The sequence below is a fragment of the Rousettus aegyptiacus genome, unplaced genomic scaffold (assembly GCF_014176215.1).
Source record: "Rousettus aegyptiacus isolate mRouAeg1 unplaced genomic scaffold, mRouAeg1.p scaffold_m13_p_1, whole genome shotgun sequence".
NCBI classification, from domain to species: Eukaryota; Metazoa; Chordata; class Mammalia; order Chiroptera; family Pteropodidae; genus Rousettus; species Rousettus aegyptiacus.
The window spans coordinates 119660059-119682931 of record NW_023416284.1 but is presented as its reverse complement, the minus strand read 5'-3'; the positions used below and the strand labels follow the sequence as shown (position 1 = coordinate 119682931).

Sequence of the window (22873 nt, the reverse complement as noted above, 5' to 3'; positions counted from 1 at the left end):
TTGTATTCACTTTACAAAAATGGCTTTTACATGGAAACCCAGTTGTCAAGGAAGCTTAACCGAGTGGTTTAAGAAACTTATTTTTGATCTTTTGGTGAATGGATATCATGGTAAAGAGTTCTTTACTATACCTCTATAGATAATATTAGGGATTTGGTTGTCTAAACTGATTATTAAACTATGGTGTAAAAAAATGTGTGTCAAAAGAAATTCGCATAAACTATGAGTGTTCTCGATTAGACTGTAACTGATAATAGAATCACAGGGTGGACTGATATTTTCGCTGAACTTAAGATTTGACCCAGGCATTATGCCCTTAGGATTAATAAGTGTGTGAATGATTTGAAATCACAGGGTGGATCGTAGTGTTTTGGTTTAATATGATTTGAAATCTACTTATTTATGATTTAAGCAAAGTTATTTTAATCCACTTGTTTATGACAAAGGAAAAAAGTTTCTTTAAGTGAGTCATGCTAGAATGTCATTCTACACCATTCTACATCTATATATATATATATATATATATATATATATATATATATAAATCTGCTCATGTTTTAATTTAATTTTATTGTTATATATATTTTTTGACACCTACAGCACCTGGTATTCCTAGGTGGTCTCCATCCAAGTACTAACCAGGCCTAACCTTGCTTAGCTTCCAAGATCAGATGAGATTGGTCACATTCAGGGTGGCATGGCCATAGACTACATGTTTTTAATAAGCAGTCAGCAGCCCAGATGCTGAGTGGCCCTGCTGGGGTCTTATAGGTAAGGACAAACATGTGGAAGAGTAACTATGGTAAGGGGACATTTAGACTATAAATACTGAGCGTTTGTGAGGACTATTTGAGAGTTTAGGTTTGAATGAAGCAACCTTTTGCCAACCCCAAAACTCTCCAAAGACCCTTGGGGAACTCCTCCTGGACCACGGTGAGAAACCACACAGTGAAAAAGATCAACTTGCCTACCAACACTGGCATCTTCATTCCTCAGCAACATGCTCTAGCAACAGGCCACTTTCATTTTTGCATTGGCAGCTGGAAAGCAGCTCTTACCTCCTCATTTCTGACTGCCAAACTTGGCCTTGGTGGTGACCCAAACCAGAGTAGTCTTGTACTCAAGTCAGCTCCGGTAAAAGGGTGGAGATACCTGGGTCCTGGCAGCGTTACTGAAATGCTCAGGCCTGAGTGTTCCCTCCACGGAAGTGTATGCTTTGTGGGATAAATTCCTCACTGGTTGACTCAATTTGATCTGTGGGTCTGCAGAAAGCATCCTATCAGGTGGATTCATCTAGATCTTAAACATTTCTTGTTAAGTTCCAAGGATATTTTACAGATAAGGAAACTGGGCTCCAAAGAAATGAAGAAACAGTGGAAATAGAAGATAGTAATATAGAGAGAATAAACCCAGGTAGCCTGATTTCTACTCTATTGCCAATTGATTTGGGACATTTTAAATCAAGAAACAGAAACACAGGTTTCTACTGAGATGTCTTAAAATGGTCAAACACCTTTAAAATGCAAACCATTTAAGTTTTGATATATTTTGTTTATTCTGTCACTTAAAATTATGACATGAAATGTTGGCTGCTGCTAGAGCAGGACAATATTCAGTCAAAGGCATAGTGTAGACATAGTAAGGAAAAAAGAGAGAAAGAATCAATCCTCTAACAAGAAAAAAGGAAAAGAAGGAGCATATGAAAAGGGCAGGAAGAGTTAACTCTTAACATAGCACTTACTATGTGCCAGACACTGTTTTAAGCTCTTAAACTCAAACTCATCTAATCCTCACCACAATTCTATGAAGTGGGTGTACTGTTGTCACTCCTGTTTTACAAAGATGGTAAGTGAGGTCTAGAAAGGTTAATTAAACAACTGGCCCAAGGTTAGATAGTTAAGTGTCTAAACCTTTGAACATTAGCAATCTGCCTCCAGAGTCTATGCTTCTAACCACCATGCTTTATTTGCTCTAAAAGAGAGTAAGACTTGAATCAATTGTATTTGATGTTACAGGGCAGGAGTAAACAAGAGAGGTTTCAAGTGTCATTCCATTTCTATGCAGAGGATGGAGGGCATGGGCTAGGATGTGCATACAATACTGTAAATACAGTTAAAAGGGAGATAAAATATATATAGTGAGTCTATGGCCATGCTACCCTGAGTGTGCCCGACCTTGTCTGATCTCAGAAGCTAAGCAAGGTTGGGCCTGGTTAGTACTTGGATGAGAGACCATCTAGAAATACCAGGTGCAGTAGGCATTTAAAAAAAAAATGTATATATAGTGAAAGAAGGATTAATAGACAGTGGAAGAATATATATATATATATATATATACACACATATATATATATATGTATATTAGAATAGACAGTGGAGAATATATATACGTAGGAAAAAGACAACCTTTCAGAAAAATGGGCAACTATACTAACTACTGCTGGCACTGCAAAACAAAGCTACAGAGAGATGCCATTTCTCCCGCTCTGGTCCAAATTGAAGATATGAAATATAAATTTTGAGGTCACGTGGATATTCTTTGTAAGAATATAAATCAGTATCATTACTTGGAGGGGCATTTTGGCAGCATTAATTCAGGTTAAAATATTAAAATAAAAATATTTAAAATAATATTGATTACAATTTAAAATATTGCTTTAGACATTCTAACTTCAAATTTTCATATTTATAGCTAAACAGGTGTTCAAAAGGAGGCATGCAAAATATTTAATTGGAAACGGTTTTTGCATAATAGTTTAAAATTTAAAAAATTTTAAATTTCAACATGAAAATAGATAAACTATGGTAATAATTTACTCATTCACTTGTGGGGCAGAGGAAATTTTTCCTTCTCTGCTCTCTTAGTTTTGCTGGCTGGTCTAATAATCAAATTGACATGAGATAAATTATTAGAAGAAAATAACTAATTTAATTATGTATGTACATATGAGGCTTCTATAAGATTATGAGACTCCAGGACAAATCATCAGTGAGGCCTACACACTATCTTGAGCTAAGAGGAAGAGGGAGGAAGTTGTGGTTTGGGACTTTGAAGGGCAAGAAGGCAATTCACGTGGAGATGGAAAAGCAAATGTTTGGTAAACAAATGTTTGCTAGGCCATCTTAAAATGGGACAGAGAGGACTTTGTTAGGGTCTCCCTGTCTGTCACTCACCAGTTCCTACTAGTTAATCTATGACAATAGCTCCCTTTCTGGAGCAAGTCCTCTATTTAAATTTTTTTAGGCAGTTAGTGGGAATGTCAAGGTTTTTCCTGACTTTTGTTTCTTAAAAATAGCCAGCTTAAAGTAATCAGTATCCCAGAGAGGTATATTTTGGGGTGGTAAACTCTGCTCCCCTTCACACTAAACAAATATTATTGCTTACTAGGCACTAGCCATTATTCTGATCATTGAGAATAAGTTGACAATTATCTTTGTGAACTAGAGGAAGATTTTAGGCTGAAGCAGGGGCTGACTAATCTTCCATGTAAGGTTACATTTACAGCCCAGACCCTCTGCCTTAATTCTTTCCTAGGACTGCAATAGAATTATTTCAACCTGCTCCATCAATCACACTGGACCCCCATATAATCACAACAAAAACAAAAACTTTGTTTCTGTATATATTTAGGTATGCCACAATTTGAAAGGATAAAGGAAAAATAGAGAATTCTAAAACAGGGTTGAGGAAAGCTGGAAAAGAGAGTTCCATGCCTCTACTGATGATCGAGAAAAGCCAGTAGATGTCCCAACTGCCTGGATCACTTTTCACTGAAATGCAAACACACTGGCTTCTTAAATATGTTTCCAAAGATTTCTGCCTTACTCCCTAAACTGCTTTTAATGAAGCCAGGAAATTGCCAGATAATTGGTTAAGGAGAAAGACTTCAAGGGGCCAATTTCTTATTGTGTTTTATGTTAATATCTAGTTAGGACAAAGACAAAGGGCTCAGTTCTGGCTTGCTTAAACCATCTCTGGAGAATAGATTCAATTAAGAAAGAGATTGATGTCTCAGCCATTGCCAAAACCTTGGCAAGCTCTCAACATAGACCATAACATGCTAGTTTAAAAGTGTGGGCATGAGGCCAAGAGAGGGAACAACACCTAAAGGAGTTAATAAATCCAAAAGATGACTTTCCTGATGCCTCTAAAGCTCTCCCTTTTATTTATCCAGAGCTTTCTGAATGTAAGTTTTGCTCTAAAAATGGCAGACCAGATGTGTTCTCAAGGGGAAATAAAAAGAGCTCCAATATCATTCTTCATTTAAGTAAGTTCCAACATTGGATATTTGTCTGCAGGGAGCCTTTCTATGACCAAGATGAGGAAGGTGAGAGACATGCACTTGGGACCCAACTCTAGGCTCACCTCCATCATCACGCCTTAGATGAAACACTACCCAAATCTCAGAACCAGGTTCTAGAGCTTCCTCTAGGAGCTCTGGGGGTCCCCAGATTGTCCTGAGAGCAGGAAGAAACAGGTTTTCAGGGAAGCTCAAGAAGACTCCTGAGCAGCAGGCCCTATTTAAAATTCCATCGATCTATCTATTTATTTTTATTATTTATTATTATTTATGCCTACAGCACCTAATCTTCCTGGGTGGTCTCCCATCCAAGTACTACCAGGCCTGACCCTGCTTAGCTTTTGAGATCAGTCATTGGGCTTGTTCAGGGTGGCATGGCCATAGACCATGGACCGTGGCTCCGCTGGGCCGTGAACCCAGGACCTTCTGTGTGTAAAGCAGATGTGCTAACTGCGACATGGGAACCACATCCTTAAAATTTTTTATGCAAGAAAATTACTGGCACTCCCCGCACCAGTGGGCTCCCACAGAGTCAAGGACCCACAGTAGGTAGCCCTGCAGTCCCCACCAGACAATCTCTACCTAGGAATCCAGTGCTGGCGTAAGCAGCCTACCTGTGTCTGAGGGTGAGACAGCACAGTCTGGCAGTTAGGCACATTAACTTATGATTCAATGTTGCGGAGATGGTTAGGAAGAAAAGTCAGAGTCGGGAAATGCTTTTACTAACATGGATAAGAGAGAGGAGGAATGAATGGCAATGCTAGCCTCCCCCACCCCTGTCTCCATGGCTTTTTATTTCTTCTTACACAGCTGGCTTTGTTGTTATTATTGGTTGCTATCAGGTTAGTAATTACAAACTATAGCCAACTCCCAGATTCAGCCTCAAGCCCCCTACCGTGTTAACAGCTATTTCTTCCCTTTTTCTTATCCTTGTCCCTAGAGCAAGAAATCCCAGACTAGGTCAGGCATGTGTGCCCTCCCTGCAATGTGTCCTTGTGTGCAAGTCCACACCTACTTCTGATGACTTGTTGCTCCAAGCACCAGACATCCTGCTAGGACTGCAGACGTCTCTCACAACAGTTCAGCAGCTCCTGGTAATTAGGAATTATTAATGCCATTTTGCAGGTAAGGAAACTGAGCCTCAGAGAGATTAATAACTTCTCTGAAATCACATAGAAGTGCTTTTTGAATCTTGGCTTCAAAGTTTATCACTCTCCTTCATCTCTTGGATTCTCTATAAGAAATTTTCTAAGCTTTCGGAATAATCAAATGCATACTTCTTTTACCAACAGCTTTAGCTGTTACAGAACATCAACATTCATTTTTACTAGACTAACACTTATATGACTCTTTTTTGTTGGCCAGGCAGTAGATTTTTTGCTGATATATTAGGATCAAAGTAAACTTTCTCTTACTATGGAATTTATATCCTTGAAGATCAAAGGATTTTTGTTTTTATTTTTAAATTGAGGTAATTTAACCAATTTTAAAGTGTTCAATACAGTGGCATTAATTACATTCGCACTGTTGTGTGCAAACATCACCACAATGTTTCAAACAGAAAGTCTAATTGTTAAACAAAAAACCCCCTATTCCCAAGAGGTTACCAAGCTCCTGGTAACCTCTAATCTATTTTCTGTCTCTATGAATTTGCTTACTCTAGGCCTTTTGTATAAATAGAATTATACAGTCTTTGTCCTAGGGTCAAAGAGTTTTAATTGGCCACAAATATTAAACCCTGCAAGTTGCTAATTAGCTGTTGAAGAACAAATAATAAGCAAGAACCAAGACAAAAGAGTTTCAACAACAACCACAGACAGCCTCAATGGCTTATCATTGTTAGAGAATTCACAAACCAAATACCTAAGAAAGGCCATGCCTTTGTAATGCATATTAGTCATAACCTCTTTGAAGATGGTACTTTTAATTATGCTGACTCAGGTGCACCTCTAGAAAATTTACTTAAAATATATTATTTTATAGACATTGTGAGAGAACTTGGGGTTCTAGTCAAAATGGTGGAGTGGCATTTACTATTAAAAAACAAAAACAAACGAACAAAAAATACATTGAGCAACTATCATAGTGGAAGGAATAAAATCGTAGCACCAGGAGAGTTGGGTTCCAGGCCTAACTCTACCATAACTGTGAGACACCTAGTGATACTTGTCTTAAAAGCAGTTTCCTTATAGTAATGTGGGGATAACAAGAGTGTGGATTACATGAGATGAGAAACATGGAAACAGTTTATAAATGATAGTTCCCCTCCCCTCATGTTGGTATTATTATTGTTACATATTTGACTTTGGCTAAAAAGAAAATGTAGAATACTAATGTGTGGAATCACCAGTTACACCATTATGCTTGATAGATTATTCATACTCATTGGTAAATCGGCTGTTCTAGGAACTTTCTGCTTGTTGCTTCTTGATGATCAGCTATCATAATTAGCTCCTTGATAGGTTTATTTGTAAATCCAAATGGTCTGAATCTAAAGCTGGGCTATAGAAAATATGTGTAAAATATTTAAGCTGTTTACAGGTTGGCAATATGAATAGTTTGCACACAAGCTACTTTTGAATGGGAAAATGTTATTTTGTAAAACTATAAATACTAAACGATTGTTCAATGAAGTTATTTTCTAAGTACTAATTGTTTAATATTATAGTCCTGAGGACTAGGATAGTGTCTGCCATATAATAGACACTCAGTAATTATTTGTTGAATAAATGAATGAAAGTCTTTTTATTTTTATTTTTAAATTTTATTTTTTCAATTATAGTTGACATGAATGAAAGTCTAGGAATTTATTCTAATATTGGAGGGAAAAACCTGTAAAGGCATGAAGCACATTCTCGGTTACTAGCACATGGAGATAAACGTGAATGCTTGATTTTTGGACAAGAATCAACACTGATTTTACAAAAACATCCCTAGGAAACAATTTCATGATTGCTGAAGGTACTAAAGTGTTCTAACTCTATTCAAACTTTGGGCACAGCCACTCTAGCTCTGTGCTACCTGTTTTCATTACACAAATTAGCAGAAAATACTTTTTCCCACAATAGGTCTTTATATATCTCTGATGGGGCTCAAGGAAGGCTGCCCCCAAATGTGCCACTTGGACATATTGATTATTTTGAATTAAAGTTATTTGAGAAAGAGCTAACCCTCCTTTGTATCTGAAAACAGGCAATAAATCTCCCATGTAAAAAGTACCCTCTCTGGATTTCCTTTTGTTTAATATGTCATTTCCTGTTCAATAGGTGCAATAATTTTTTTTCCTAAAGAAAATGTCTACTAAAGACTTGATAAAATATATTTTTCCACCTGGAACTACTTTTTACTTAATATCAGATAATTTAATATCAGAGAGGTCATTTTTATTTAAATTAAAAAAATTTTTTGAATAGGTAATACTTTCATAGGGCTCAAAATTCAAAAAGTACTTTTAGTGAAAAAGATACCTTCCAGACCCTGTTCTTCACCCATAGTTTCATTTCCTACAGGAAATCTGTTTCTAATTTCTTGTATAATCTTAGTTCCTAGATAAATACACATCTATACATATTTTTTTTCTTCTTTTCTATACAGATGGCATCATACAGTACACTCTTTAGCACTTTGCTTCCCCCCCCGCCCTTTACTTAATAATATGCACAGAGATGGTTTAATTTTAGAGTGTCAAAAACTTTCTCATAATCTCTTACAGTTACATAAATAGTATTTCATTATACGGATGTACCATTTAATCCATCCCATACTGATGGACTCTTAGATAATTTCCAATCTTTCATTGTAATAAGCAATAATGCAGTGAATAACCTTGCGCATCAGTTTGCACACCTGTGAATACATCTGTGGTATAAATCCCCACAGGTGCATTAATGGATAGAGCTGAATTTCTTTCCACAGAAGTTGACCAATTTATACTCTACAAATGTATACTTGAGTATCCATTTTTCTACATCCTCATCAATGATGTGTATCAAATATTGTAAATTTTTAATTAGCCTGATAGATGAAAAATGGTTTCTTAGTTCTGTTTTAATTTGTATTTATCTTTTTACAAGTGGCACTGAACATCTTCTCATATGTATAATGACAATTTATATTCCATTTCTGTGAAATGTTTAGGCCATTACCCATTAGGTTGTTATTGATTTGTGGTATCTCTTGTTACATTATGAAAATTACTGCTTTGTCTGTATAGAAGTTGCAAATATTTCTTTTCAGTTTGTCTTTTGTTGTTGACTTTTGTAGGGGAAGAAAAATAATATTTCCTCTACCTTTTTAGATTCTTGTGGCTGAGATGCCCTGTAATAAAAGACAGATTAACAGGAGAGAGACAAACAGAAGTTTAATAACATGTATACCTCATGTAAGCATGAGATATACTCAGATATACTAAACGTCTACATATATTTGAGTGCATTTTTGAATTTTTTATTGTTTTCAATTATATGTCTTTCTATTCATGAATCAATAAACACACTCTTTAATTTATTGAAATTTTATAATATTTAGTACCTGGATAGGACTAATCTTTTTTATGCCTGTTTTTGTATTGCTTGTGGTTTAAAAATAGTTTGTACATTTTTAAATGGTATAAGAAAATCAAAAGTAGCATAGTATGTCATTACACATATACTTATATAAAATTTTATTTCTGTGTTTATAAATAAAGTTTTATTGGGACACAACTGTACTCATTGTTTATGTATTATCTCTGGCTGCTTTGTTCTACAATAGCTACGTTGAGTACTTTTGACAGAGATGCATGGCTATAAAGCATAAAATATTTACTATCTGGCCCTTTATAGAAAAAATTTGCCTGACTTTTGCTCATCAAGAAGGGCTAAATTACTTTAAATAAATTGTGTTATCTGTAAAAAAACTTCTAACGAAGTGATTATTTAAGGATGTAATTTAATTACCAAATTTTCACCATTGAACTGTATGCTTCTTTGAGTATAAAATACCTAAATCAATGGCTTCAGTATAGTTATAATTTATTAAAATGTGAGTTTTCTCATGTTCAAAATAGGATGAAAGGACATTGAAACATTTCTCATTAATTATGTTTAGAGTATTTTTCGGTGTGCATTCAGCAATATCAAATAAATTGAGATGGGACATAAACTTTGCCACTGACTATATGTAAACAATTTTTTTCCTCGTACATTTTTAGGATAGAGAGCCAGTGATTGGCTTTTCATATTGATTTCCTATAGTATTATGATGCAACAGTAGATATAGTGTAATGTTCTTGAGAAATAATTTTTTACTTTCATTACATTGGTTGGACTTATTTACAGTATATTTTCTCAAGTTTAATATAAATATCACTGCAAATGCTCATATTAGTTGCATTAATAGGATTTCTCCCTAGCAAGATGCATACTAAAAGAATTCTAACTAAAGGGCTTTAGACACAATGTTTAAATAGATTTTCTACAGTATTAGTTTTCTGATACTTAGTGGATCCAGACTGCTGAGTATATATATTTTGATAATAAATTATATTAAAGATTATATTATTTAGAAAGTGCCTATAAATTAAAAAGAATCAAGATATACCTTGTACTTTACACCATTAAGATATTATATGATAAAATATTGGTTACCTATAGTTCATTTACTGTGTTTCAAAAAGCAGAGTATTGGTGAGCCCTATCAGTTCAAATGAAAAGTATGCAAAAGGTACAGGAATCACATAGGATGTTTTGAACTGCAAGAAAGAGGAAAGGTTAAGCTGGATGTTAAGAAAGTATTATTGACAAAACTCATCATCCTTTCATGGTAACAACTCTCAACAAATTTGTCGTAGAAAGAATGTGCCTCAATATAATAAAAACCATATATGATAAGCCACAGATAGCATCATATTCAACAGTTAAAAGCTGAAAGTCTTCCTCTTAGGTCAGGAACAAGACAAGGATGCTCACCACTTCTGTTCAATACAGTATTGGAAGTCCTAGCCAGACCAATAAGGCAAGAAAAATAAAAGTCAATCAAATCAGAAAAGAAGAAGAAAAATTGTTTGTTTGCAGATGACATGATTTTATATATAGAAAACCCTAAAGACTTCACCAAAAAACTGTAGAATAAATGAATTCAGCAAAGTTGTAAGATATAAAAATAACATACAAAAACTAGTTGTGTTACTATATACTAGCAATGAACTATCTGAAAAAAAAAATTAAGAAAATAATCTCATTTATAAAAGTATAAAAAGGAATCAAATACTTATATAACCAAGGAGGTGAAAAATCTGTACACTGAAAACTATAAAGCAGTGAAGAAAGAAATTGAAGAAGACAAAAATGGAAAGATATTCTGTATTTATAGTAGGTTGGAAGAATTAATATTGTTAATATGTCCATACTACTCAAAGAAATCTACAGATACAATGCAATCTCTGTCAAGATTTCAATGGCATTTTCCACAAGAAAATAATAATCCTAAAAATTCATGTGGAATCACAAAAGAGCCTAAATAGCTAAAATAATTTTGAGCGAGAAGAACAAAACTAATGGTATCACTTCCTGATTTCAAATTATATTGCAAAGCTATAGTAATCAAAATAGTATGGTACTGGAATAAGAAAAAGACATATAAGCCAATGGAATAGAATAGAGAACTCAGAAATAGATCTATGCACATAGTCACTTAATTATTGACAAAGGTGCCAAGAATACACAATGGGGAAATAGTAATCTTTTCAATAAGAGATGTTAGAAAAATTGGATATCTACATGCAGAAGCATGAAATTGAACCCTTATCTTATACCACACACAAAAATCAACTCGAAATGGATTAAAAACTTAGTTATATAACCTGAAACCATAAAATTCCTGGAAGAAAACAGGGGAAAAGCTCCTTGACATTGGTCTTAGCAATAATTTTTTGAATACAATACCAAAAGCACAGGTAATAAAAGCAAAATAAACAAGTGGAACTGCACCAAACTAAAAAGTTTGTATAGCAAAGGAAGCAACCAACAAAATTAAAAGGCAGTCCACAGAATGGGAGAAAATATTTGTAAGCTATAGGTGTGATAAGGGGTCAATATTTAAAGACCTCATACAACTCAACAGTGGAAAAAAAAAAAACCCCTCAAGAAATCTGATTAAAAAATGGGCAAAGACCCTGAATTGAAAAATTTCCAAAGAAGATATACAAAAGGCCAACAGATATTTAAGAAGGAATTCAATGTCACTAATCATCAGGGGAAATGCAAATAAAAACCACTATGCAATATTCTCTCACAGCTGTTAGGATGGCTATCAAAAAGTCAAAAGATAAGTGTTGGTGAGAATGTGGAGAAAAGGGAACCCTTCTACCCTGCTGGTGGAAATGTAAATTGGTACAGCCATTATGGAAAACAGTATGGAGGCTTCTCAAAAATTAAAATAGAACTACCACATGATCCAGCAACCTCACTTCTGTGTATATATCCAGAGGAAATAAAGTCACTATCTAGAGATAGCTTCACTTTCATGTTCATTATCGCATGATTCACAAGAACCAAGATCCAGAAATGACCTAAATATCAAAAAAATATTATTCAACTCCTGACATTTGTGATAACATGGATGAATGTGGAGGGCATTATGCTAAGTGAAATAAGACATACACAGAAAGACAAATACTGCATGATCTCCCTTATATGTGGAATCTAAAAATGTTTAATTCATAGAAACAGAGAGTAAGAATAGTGGTTACCGGGGCGGGGGATGGGGAAAATGAGGAGGTGTTGATCAAACGGTAGGAACTTTTGGTTATAAGGTTAACAAGTTCTGGAGAATTAATGTATGGCTTGGTGAGTATAGTTAATAACAATGTATTGAATGCTTGATGTTTGCTAAGAGAGTAGACATATAATGTTAATTAACTTGATTATGACAATTATTTCATAATGTATACATCTATCAAAACATCACATTGTGGAGAAGAGGCGGCAAAATGGGTGAAGATAGTCAAAAGGTACGAACTTCCAGTTATAAAAGAAATAAGTACTAGAGAAGTAATATGCTATATGGTGATTATGGTTAATAATACTGTATTATGAATCTGAAAGGTGCTAAGAGAGATTTTAAAAGTTCTCATAACTGTGTAGTGATGTATGTTAATAGACTTATTGTGGTGATCATTTCAGAATATATACAAACATCGAATCATTATGTTGCACACCTGAAACTAATCTAATGTTAAAAGTCAACTATACCTCAAAGAAAAAGAGAAGGAAAGAAAAAGAAAATGATATTTTCAGATGCTTTTCAAGGTCATCTGCTAAAATGTAAGCTCCCTGATTTGTAGGAACCATCTATGTTTCCCAGTGTCTTGCAAAGTTTCCTCTAAGGTCAAAATCAATAAATATTTATTGAATAACAAATACGATTATCATATTTTACATCTTAAATGCAGGCATTTTATTTGTCAATCATACCTCAGTTAAGGTGGGAAAAAAACTCCCAAGGTATGTAGATTCAAATGAAAAAAATATATTGCCAATAACAATCAGTTCAGGGAGAGTATGTCAGAGCTCAGATTGTTTCTCCGTATTCTTCCCTTCTCACTTCATGTTGTGTTAGCTTCATCTTCATTTCAGGCTGGTAGTAAGATGCTTGTAACTCTTTCCCAAATCATATGCAGTCACAACTACCAGAAGAAAAGAGACAAAGTCTTCTTCGTGTCTCTTTTCAGAGGTCAGAAAACCTATCCAAGAAGGCTTTTGGGCGGTACTTCATATCAAAATTGGGGCATGTGCCATTTCTAAGCCTATCACTGGCAAGAGAAATGAGATTATCAAGACTAGTCTAAACTAATCATCTGGAGTTGATCTGATATTAGGAGTTACTTACCATCATCACCACAGGATTCTCTTTTGTCTGCATCTTGAAGTCATGTGGGAGTTGAAGACGTTTCTATTGTTAGCCAGAGACTGGCAGAGTGAAAAAGCTACTGAATAAGAAATGGACTTCCCTGACCAACCCGGGAACCTGAGAAGCCACATGAAACAAAATCCAAAAGTCTGAAGCTATCTATTTCTCGTAGATTGTCTGTTTTCCCAAGGCTAAGGAACTTCCAGACTCTCATAGGAAATTTGGTAGAAACTGTATTTTGGATGCTCATTTGTTAGCATATTTTTCTGCTTTTAAAAAACTTGGCAATCAGAAAATTATTGACACTTCTGGATTCAGCTGTAGCTGGTGCTGTGAATCCATATCCATCAGGAGAGACAGGCAAACACAAGAGCACTAAGGATCCTGTCCTATTCTTTTAAAAAATTTTCATGATATAGTTTAGAAGGTAATTCTTTGTTGACTATGTTGCCAATATTCTCTACCTTATAGCTTGTATTTTAGATTTATTTAGCACATCTTTCTTTTTTTGTAAAACATTAAATTAAAACTTTAAAATTTTGGCATTAAAAAAGGATCCTGTTCTTAGTGTGCACACTCACATGATTATATTAAATCAAAGCGATTACTTGCTCATAGGTTATATTTGTAACCCTGCCTTTTTTATTGCTCTAAAATATGTGTTAACAAATATTGTGCATTATTAAAGTTTAATAATCGACTGCACATTCTCTCTTACTTTATTTCTGGTCCCATCATGGTTCTTTGGAATTATGTTATTTGTGTAATTTTACATGAATGAATTGATAAGTGGCTTGTTTCTTTTCAAAGGTATTTTTTCTACTTTGAATCTGATTTTTGTTTAGCTTTACCACAAAAGTTAAACGGTTGCTTTATGTAACTAGAGGGTTAATATTGGAGAAAATGAATATCAACATGTATACAAAGCTAACCAGGTCAGCTTTCTCAAAGTAGAAACCCAAGCCTCCTGATAATACTGGTGTCACTTAAAAATGTTTTGAAACTTTACATCTCTCCCATACCCGCAACATAAAAGGCCACACCAGGGGGCCTCAGGAAAGTAATTATTTTCAAAGAAATCCCTCAGTTCAGACACTGATGTGCAGCACCAAATAGCCTCATGAGACAGATGGAAATAGAAAAAGTCAGACGGTTGGCACTTAAAAGGGACAGTAATTAAGCACTTACTTGAAAGTGGGTTGGATTGCTTGCTGGATAATTTCTGTTCCATATGAAGGAATCAAGTGAGAGTTAAAGTCTCTTGCAAGGGGGAGATCATGTTAGACTTGACACTTCCTCTCTCTGATAGGGCAGGATGATCCTTATACAACTTAACTGTTCTATGTTCAGTACTCTTAATTTTCCTCAGAGGTTGTATTCCAGCTTTCTCCTTTGTACACCTCTTTTCTCTGAGAAAAAGCAGTTCTCTCCAGGAGGAGAAAAAAACCCTGTGAATGCTCACGATGGGAGGAGGGTGAAGGAGAGAGAGGCGAAAGAGATTGGGACGTGGGGGACGGAGGAGAGAGAATGAGAGAAGGAAAGGAGCAAGAAGATGGGGGAGGCTCCAGGCTCTAAGTCTCAGGAGTGCTTTTCTAGCAGGTGCGGATGTGGTCTCACTGTATTTCTCACATTAGGCCACTGGATCTCTCTCTCCAGGATTCAGTCTCCTACTACTCAAACCCAGTGTACCAAGAAGAAAATCTCGCGGATGAGTTCAAATAAATAGGTAGCACCAAGGGAGCCGCGCCACGGTCTGGCAGCCTTACGTGGAGGGCAGACCAGGAGGTGGCGCAGACGAGTTAAAGACCCATAGGGTCGTTCATTGCCTCAGCTCTTAGATGCTCAGCGTGCAACACAAAAGGGGTGTGTGCGTACAGGAGGTTTTACGGGGCCAGCCGCTGGTCCAGCTGGTCATCTCCTCCTATACACATTCCTTCGGGGTGCTAATCTCCCCTCTCATCTGAGCAGCACCCTGGAGGACATGCCGGGGGGTGGGGCGGTGTCGGTGTTGGGGGTGGTGGGGCAGCCTCAAATTGCAGCTGCTTACTGCCTCTGCTGGAGTAGGACACTGGGGTCATTACTCGGTCTCAGATTTGATTTTTAAAATCATTTTTTTTGAGCCACTTGCCCCAAATCTTGAAATTCTGCTGGCTCAATCTTCAAAATATACTCCAAATTCCTGCTGTTTTAACCACTAACACTCTAGTCTAAGATGTAGCTTCTTTTTTATCCCTAAAATTCAGCCTTCGAATCTAAAATAATGAAACCATTAAGATGTCTTTTATCCGACTTTTTGCTCTTTTAGTTTATAAAGGAAAGAATAATAGGAATATTCAGGTTTCCTTAACATTCTCCAAATTTTGAGTAACAACCATATTATGGCTTTTTTTTTTTTTTGGTTAACAAAACTTATAAATCAAAACAAAAGTTGAGTTTTTCTAACTTAATTATAATAAAATAATTGTGTACTTCTAAAGTTAAAAAAAACCCTTTTGCTAATTATATAGACTAATATAATAACTGTCAACACACCAGTTTTGAAAAGGAAAATTCTTTGTTGACTGGTGCCATTCATAATACACTACATGGGATGAATTAAAGTCCCTGAGTGTTTGTTAGTACCCTTGTTAATTTTCCTGGCAACTCTCTTCTCCTTACTTGAGGAGGGAGAGTTTGTGATTATTTTTTCACCAATAATAGAGTACAATTACACACACACACACGCACACACATATTTGCTTAAAACTCCTTTGCTTAAGATTATTTACTGTTGCTTGTTAATAGTCCATACTGAAAAATATAAAGTAGAACTTTTCAAGCATTCTATGCTATCACAGATAAACTCTTGCCAGTAGAATACATATCATCTTCTCTCAGAGGTGAAATGAGCTCAAATGGTTGAATTGTTCCCCCTTACTTGAGCTTGTGAGCTCACAAGAGATTAAAAAACTAAATATTTATGAAAGCATACGATTAGATTGGCCTGTTTTAGGAAACTTTGGAAATAGATTCTTTCTTTCTTTCTTTCTTTCTTTCTTTCTTTCTTTCTTTCTTTCTTTCTTTCTTCTGGAGGAGGGAGGTCGGAGGGAGGGCGGGAGGGAGGTGCGGGCTAGAGAGGGAGAGGCGATGCGGAGAGGGAGGGAGGGAGGGGAGGATGGCAGGGAGGTGATGGCGGGAGGGGCTGAGGGCTTTGTGATTCGTCGTTATGTGTTTTAGGGAGGGGTGGCTGAGTCTGTTATTGCTGAGTTAGTTTCGGGAATGTTTTCTATCGGTATTTCTTTTGTTCTTCTTTCTTTATTTCTCTTTTTGTATTTCTTCTTCTTTCTTTCTTTCTTTTTTTCTTTCTTTCTTTCTTTCTTTCTTTCTTTCTTTCTTTCTTTCTTTCTTTCTTTCTTTCTTTCTTTCTTTCTTTCTTTCTTTCTTACCTCTTGTGGAAATCTCACTACAAAAGGCAAAAAATTAAAGAACTTTTAGAAACTTTGCTATTCCCACAAGGGTAGCCATAGTAAAAAAGTGGCGGTTCATTTACAGTCAGATGACCCAAAACTCTGAGGTAATTCCTTAACTTACCACTATGCTGAACAAGTAGCACAGACCAAAGCGATTGCCCCCAGTGAGGGCTTATAAATATGTACCGGTTATTTGCTTATTTTCAGGATGTATCAAGGACATTCCTGACGGTTAGCCAAGATTCTGATGGTAAATTGCTTGAAAGTTATTCTGGACCTAAGGAATTCCAGCTGATTTCTTTAGTGATATGAGGCACACATTTCCGCTGTGGTTGTTTCTCAAAAACAAAAACAAAAATAAAAACAAAAACAAAAATAAAAACAAAACAAAACAAAAAACTCCAAAACTAGAAAGAAAAAATGAACTCTAAAACTAAACTTGAGAATACCCTCCAAGACTCTTGAACTTCCATATTCTGAGAATTGCTATTAGCTTTGATAACAATGAGATCAACTCCTGGGATTCACAGAGGATTCCTTTAGGAGGAGTTCATTCTGAACCTGTACTCTGACATATTGCAAGCTTACAATGATAAATATTACAAAGGTCTCATTTGATACATTCAGCTTTGTTATTATAGGGATATGCAATATCCCCCTAATTAGACTCTGCATTTTTGGAAACATGGAAATTTAGTCTTTTGAATGAGACTAAACTTCCAAAAATCTGGAGAAACACTACCCTTGGCCTGGATGGAAAGGACTTCATTGGAAAACCCTAAACTGAAGATTCTGAAGTATCCTCCAGAAGTAAATGATCTTTAGAGAAAGACTGGTGAACCAAGACCTTCAGACCAAGCCAATGATGACATGAAGTAGATAGCTTCCTCTCAAGACAATAAAACAAGATAGATGTTTTTGATATCTCTGCCTTTTTCATTTTGCTGTACTTATTGTACTTTGGTGCCCCCTAGAGGTCAACCAAAATTTTTCATGGTTCTTTCACATGCCTGCTCATTTTACTCTAATCGTCTGTCGTATTTCTCTGCTACCTAAGGAAATGCAAAACTCTCTCGTGTGTTTTTCTCAGACTATAGCTATTTTCTAAATCTAATCGATTAATGGATTTGTTATCCTCTACCTAATTTGACTAACAAAAATTTAATAGCTGTTCTTTTCAACACTTTGAAAGGTAGATTTTCTTCTACCGGTCCCTTCTGGAATTTGAATTTTCCTTACAGCGTTAATCCTAAACTTTACTGCTATAAAAATTGGACATTGACTCGAAATAACAAAATACTTATGCCGACTTATGAAGCACATGTATGGCAGTAGAAACAAATATTGAGGCTATTCTTGCCATATTAATTTGTTCTCTTCAGTGACTCCCCAGCCTAAACTGTCCTGTGTTTCTCTAATTACTCCTTAGACTCGCTCAGCCAAATGCTGTGATAAGCTTCCCACAACCCCCTTCAATGAAGAGGCTCTGTATTTCTGTGTTGTTTCCTCTCCAAGCAACACACTAAATAAGCTCAATTTTATTTGCTACACATGTATAGTCATTGGTTGGCTAGCAGTAACTGCTCTGGTCTGAATGTTTGTGTATCCCAAAATTCACATGTTGGTGATGGTATCAGGAGGTGAGGCCTTTGGAAGGGCTCCTCCTCATTAATATGATTAGTGTCCTTATAGAAGAGTCATCAGAGAGCTTGCTTGCTCCTTTGGCCATGTAAGGACACATCGAAAAGAAGGCTGTCTAGGAACCATGAAGCTCTCACCAGATACCAAATCTGCTGGTGCTGTGATCTTTGACTTTGCAGCCTCCATTTAGTTCTCTTACTTATGAGAAATAAATGCTCGTTTATAGGCCACCCAGTCTATGATATTTTGTAACAGCAGTGTGAACAGACTAAACCAGTTCCTGTCCAAGTCCAGGGAGGCCATTTTAGGACCTTCTTCCCCTAGTACCTTCCATCCCTCAACCCATGCCCTGTTCATGCCCAGTTGCCCCGTTCCAAAATCTTTTGAAATTAGAATGATAACGATTTTGAATTCCTGAGCATCAGAGAGGCGAATACTAATCAGATAATCCAATTTGATATGAAAGAATAAAGCTTAGAGTGGATTTTTTTGATAGAAGCCATAGGGATAGGCTACCCCTCCCTAAGGTGGTCCAAGACATGGGGTTATTTAGACACACATACATGGCCAGGTACTTTCCTGATCTTCTAAGGTTTTTTTTTTTTTTTGACAGATTGATTGAATTTTCCCCAATTTTGAATCACGACATGGAAACAACGGCTTGCAGTGAGGAGCCATGGTGGATTAACCCTGAAAACTTTTACCTTCCATTGGTATTTTACATGGAAGAGGACCAGGAGGAGCGCATCTTTGGTGGGTGGCCCTTGCCCACATCCCTACCATACTCCTCTCTTCCAGGCTGCCAACCTTCCATCTGTCCCAGGTCTCTATCTCTGAATTTCCTCCAACTTTCTGCCTCCCCCCATCCTCCCCATGCTGGTAGTTTACTGTGCTTCTCCCTGGGCTCACAGGCCGCCTTGACACAGACCTTCACTGCATTGAGGTGCACAGCCACACCTTCATTCAACTGGAGGGATGGTTCACCGCCACAGGCCAGACACGTGTCACCATAGTCGGACCACTGGAGGCAAGGCAGTGGCTATTTTTTATGATCTTGAGCATAGAGAGCTCGGACTTGGACCAGCAGGCCCAAGGTAAGTGGTTGAGGGCTTGATTGTGGAGTTGTGCGGCATCTGGGTTTCTTTAAGAATCACTTGGGTGGCTGGGAATCCAGGTGCTCCCTGGAACCCTTGAGAAGCAGGGGTCTGGAGGCACAGCTATTTTTGTGGTGTGCAGTCTGGGAGTTATGGGAAGGTAGTGGCAAGATGTGGATGGAGCAGCTGAAAAGGCCTGGGCTGGGGTAACACCCTTCAGCATTCCCTGGGAGATCCTGGCTCACCCTGGGGTCCCAGTTGTGAGTTCTGCCTCACTAGGACACTCTCTGCAGGCCTCAAGATGCTGCAGCATGTCCGGAGCCAGCCACTGACCAAGGACGACCTGGCAGCAGCCCCCAGCATGCAGTTCTACCCCACGGCCCTGTCTTTGCCAGTCAGAGGGGGCAGGAGTGTCCATTCCAGGTTTTGTTAGGCTTCCACTTACCAGTTACTTGGTTCTTTTGGATTCCATTAGATTTCACTGTCAGTAAAAAAACTGATCTTTCCTGAGCAGTCGAGATATAGGGGAAGCTTTGGCTTAGCCATTGTTGAGAAAGAGGTGAAGAGCATTGACAGAAGTTTGCACTTGTAGCCTAATGCTTTCCTCAGGTGTTCCAGGCAGGTCTGAGAGACATGTTTTCGAAATGTAAGAAAGTGTTCTGTGGACAAAGCAATTTAATAAAATAAGTGGCTCAATGTGCAAAGCCTTTGGCATGCTGTCCTCTTTCCTTTGGATAAGCTTATGTAGCTGAGCAGTGGCTTCTGCGCAGGTTTGGTGCTGAGATTTGGAGAACCATGATGTATTGCATTTGCTGCCTCTGGGAGACAGCCTGTTAAGGGTGGAAAATTTTCAAGTGGGCCAACTTCTGCTTCTGTAATCTGCTTGCTTTATGTTAACCAGAGTGGCTCAAGGCTTTATAAACTGCCTCTTTTGGGAGCTCGGGGCTGATCTCCTCTAACCCTGCGTGGTAGAGAGCGAGTCCCCGGCTGGCTAATAAAGGCTCACAATTCATCTCAATTGGCTCTGTGGGTCTTAGATTTGATCACACCGCAACATAGCCTAGTAAAAAAGTATGAAACAGAAAATACAGCTCTTATACAAACAGAAAAGACAGCTTCTCTCAGACCCAGAGCTTGGTCAGACTGCTCTGGGTCGAAAACAGGGGCTTCTAGAAAAGACCCTCCAAGGAACCCTAGGATTCCCACACTTCCCATATCTTAAGAAACAGACAAATGAGAGAAGGAACACGTGTGGAGGAGTGTATTTAGATGGAGACAAAGTGGCCCCACCTCAACTTCCTGGGAAAGTAGCAGCCAGGAAGCCTCGTGAACACTGTGTGCCGAAGCGTTGTCCCTGACTATCAGAGATTAGGGGGTGGGATTGGGAAGTGGGGGATTCTGGAGCAAAGGATCCTGAGGTCCTTCAAGCCATGAATAAAATGATGAGTAAGGCTTCCTGAACCTTCATTCCAGAACTTTCCTGAATGCCAAATCCACATTTGGATCTCTTTGCCCAAGATTACAATAAGCTAACCATGTCCTTACTTGAACTCTTCCTTTTTAACCTTCTCTGGCAGCCTGCATCTCACAATGAGGCTATTGTAGTGCTCTAGGTCAGAGAAGATGGTGTCTTGGAGTACCGTGGAACAGTAGAAGTGCTAAGAAATGATTGAATTTGGAATATATTTTGAAGCCAGCAAGATTTTCTAATTTCATGGCTTTTGGCCAGTTATTAAGCAAAAATTACATCAGGTTCATGATATAAAAATACTCATGAATCTGGAAGAAAACCAAAGCATACTATTCTCAAAGGAAATATCATGCTTTCTTTCTAATGGATAATTTAAAGATTAATGGCTCATAAAGTAGGGGGAAAACATTTTTGTGTGTGTTAAAGACTTGTGCAAAAAGACTATTGTCTCTCTTAACTAAATTTCCCACCAAGAATTATCAAATTGACATTCTGCCTTCTCGGGGCTGTAATTTTGATTGCTAAAGCTCAGTCAGTAAAGATTGCTATGTGGGCACAGCTCAGGTATTAATGTAGTTTAGTTTATATCTCGAACAATGGAGAGAGACTAAATGCATTTAAATCTTATCTTTACCACTAAATAGCTTTGTGATCTTTGGCAATTTACTGATTTCTCAGTGCATTACTTCTCTCAACTAATAGTAACGACCTATAATTATACAGGCGGTATATATATACACACACACACACATCTATTCATTTACTTTCTTCTAACAGTTATAGTTTTGTAGGATTCTCCCCCTAGTCAGGGCATATACACAGTGACTGTTATCAGATTCAGGAATGAGTGTGTGACCTAATCAGGTGTCTAATCAGTCTAATCCGGTGTCAGAAAAGGATTTATATTCCACAGTTGGGTGGAGGGTTCCCACCCCATTTGCTCTCCTGTTAGATGTGATGTCTGTGATACCAACTGGCCTCGGAAGCCATCTTTTGGACAATAAGAGAAACCACCAGTAGTACCCTGCTGATGAGGAGGAAAGCAGAGAAAGAACTTGGGACCTTGATGTTGTAATTGAACAAATCGTATTTTGCCTGGAGCCACCCTATCTCTGGATGTCATTTATGTTAGATAATAGAATGTCCTTATGTTTAAGGTTGTTTCAGCCAGGTTGTTTTAGCCAAATGCACCCTAACTGGTACATTACCTGTGGGAATGTGGGGAGGATTAAATGAAATAATACACGAGAGGCATTTCTTGGCACAGTACTGGGCAGTTCATCAAGCATAGGCTGTTATTCTAAAGTCGGGGACCCAAAGACTCTGTAGGCTGACTCTGGCTCTGGGCCTGGCATGGGTAGGATACAGAGTAAAGATAAGTGGGGAGCAGGAATGTGATATTCCAGGGCTCAGGAACAGGAGAAAGAAGACTAGACCCCCTGATTTTCTTTGGAGCCTACAGTGAAGTTGAGAGAAGTCAGTTTTCCCAATGAATGAGCAAAGTCTAGGCATGGACGTCATATGTGGTATCTTGGGGATGGAGAGGGATAGAGGCTAAAGATGCTGAGGCCTCAGTGGGGATGAGAGAGGGGCTGCTATTTTAAGTCCTGTAGAAACATGATTACCAGTTATTTGGCATTAATTAATTTTCTGTCAGATCCCTTTAAAATACAAAGACCTTTGAGAGAAGTAACAGATTAAATCTGTGGCAATATAAATGAAGCTTGATGATCATTCTTTCTCTCAAATGAAAAGCTTCTGAATTTGCAGATTGGAAGTTGCTGAAAGCTGAGTAAAAGGCCTGGGGAGACCAAGGCACTTTCATTCATTTCGCATTATTGAGTGCTTACTGCATGGCATGGCATAAGAAGCCCAAGTTATAATGTAAGTGAGATGTCCCTGCCCTCAAGCAGTTTCAGTCTGGGGCGTCTGAAGTGACTTTGGGCCCAAGTGAAGACATTTCAGGGTAATGCTCAGGAGGAAAATCTGGGCAGGAGATATATGATTGGGTGAGCTTAATCTGCGTTAG

The 22873-nt window shown here is 37.5% G+C and overlaps 1 protein-coding gene and 1 pseudogene across 1 annotated transcript; one reads left to right on the top strand and one right to left on the bottom strand.

The window, feature by feature from the left end:
* Positions 1-591: 591 nt before the first annotated feature.
* LOC118606853 lies at positions 592-709 on the bottom strand (annotated as a pseudogene).
* Positions 710-12269: 11560 nt separating this feature from the next.
* On the top strand, positions 12270-19806 carry KHDC1L (KH domain containing 1 like). The gene is made up of 5 exons (XM_016141663.2): positions 12270-12290; positions 18068-18126; positions 18893-19032; positions 19191-19373; positions 19667-19806. The coding sequence occupies exons 1-5, from the start codon at positions 12270-12272 to the stop codon at positions 19804-19806; spliced, it is 543 nt and encodes a 180-aa protein (XP_015997149.2).
* The last annotated feature ends 3067 nt before the right edge of the window (positions 19807-22873 follow it).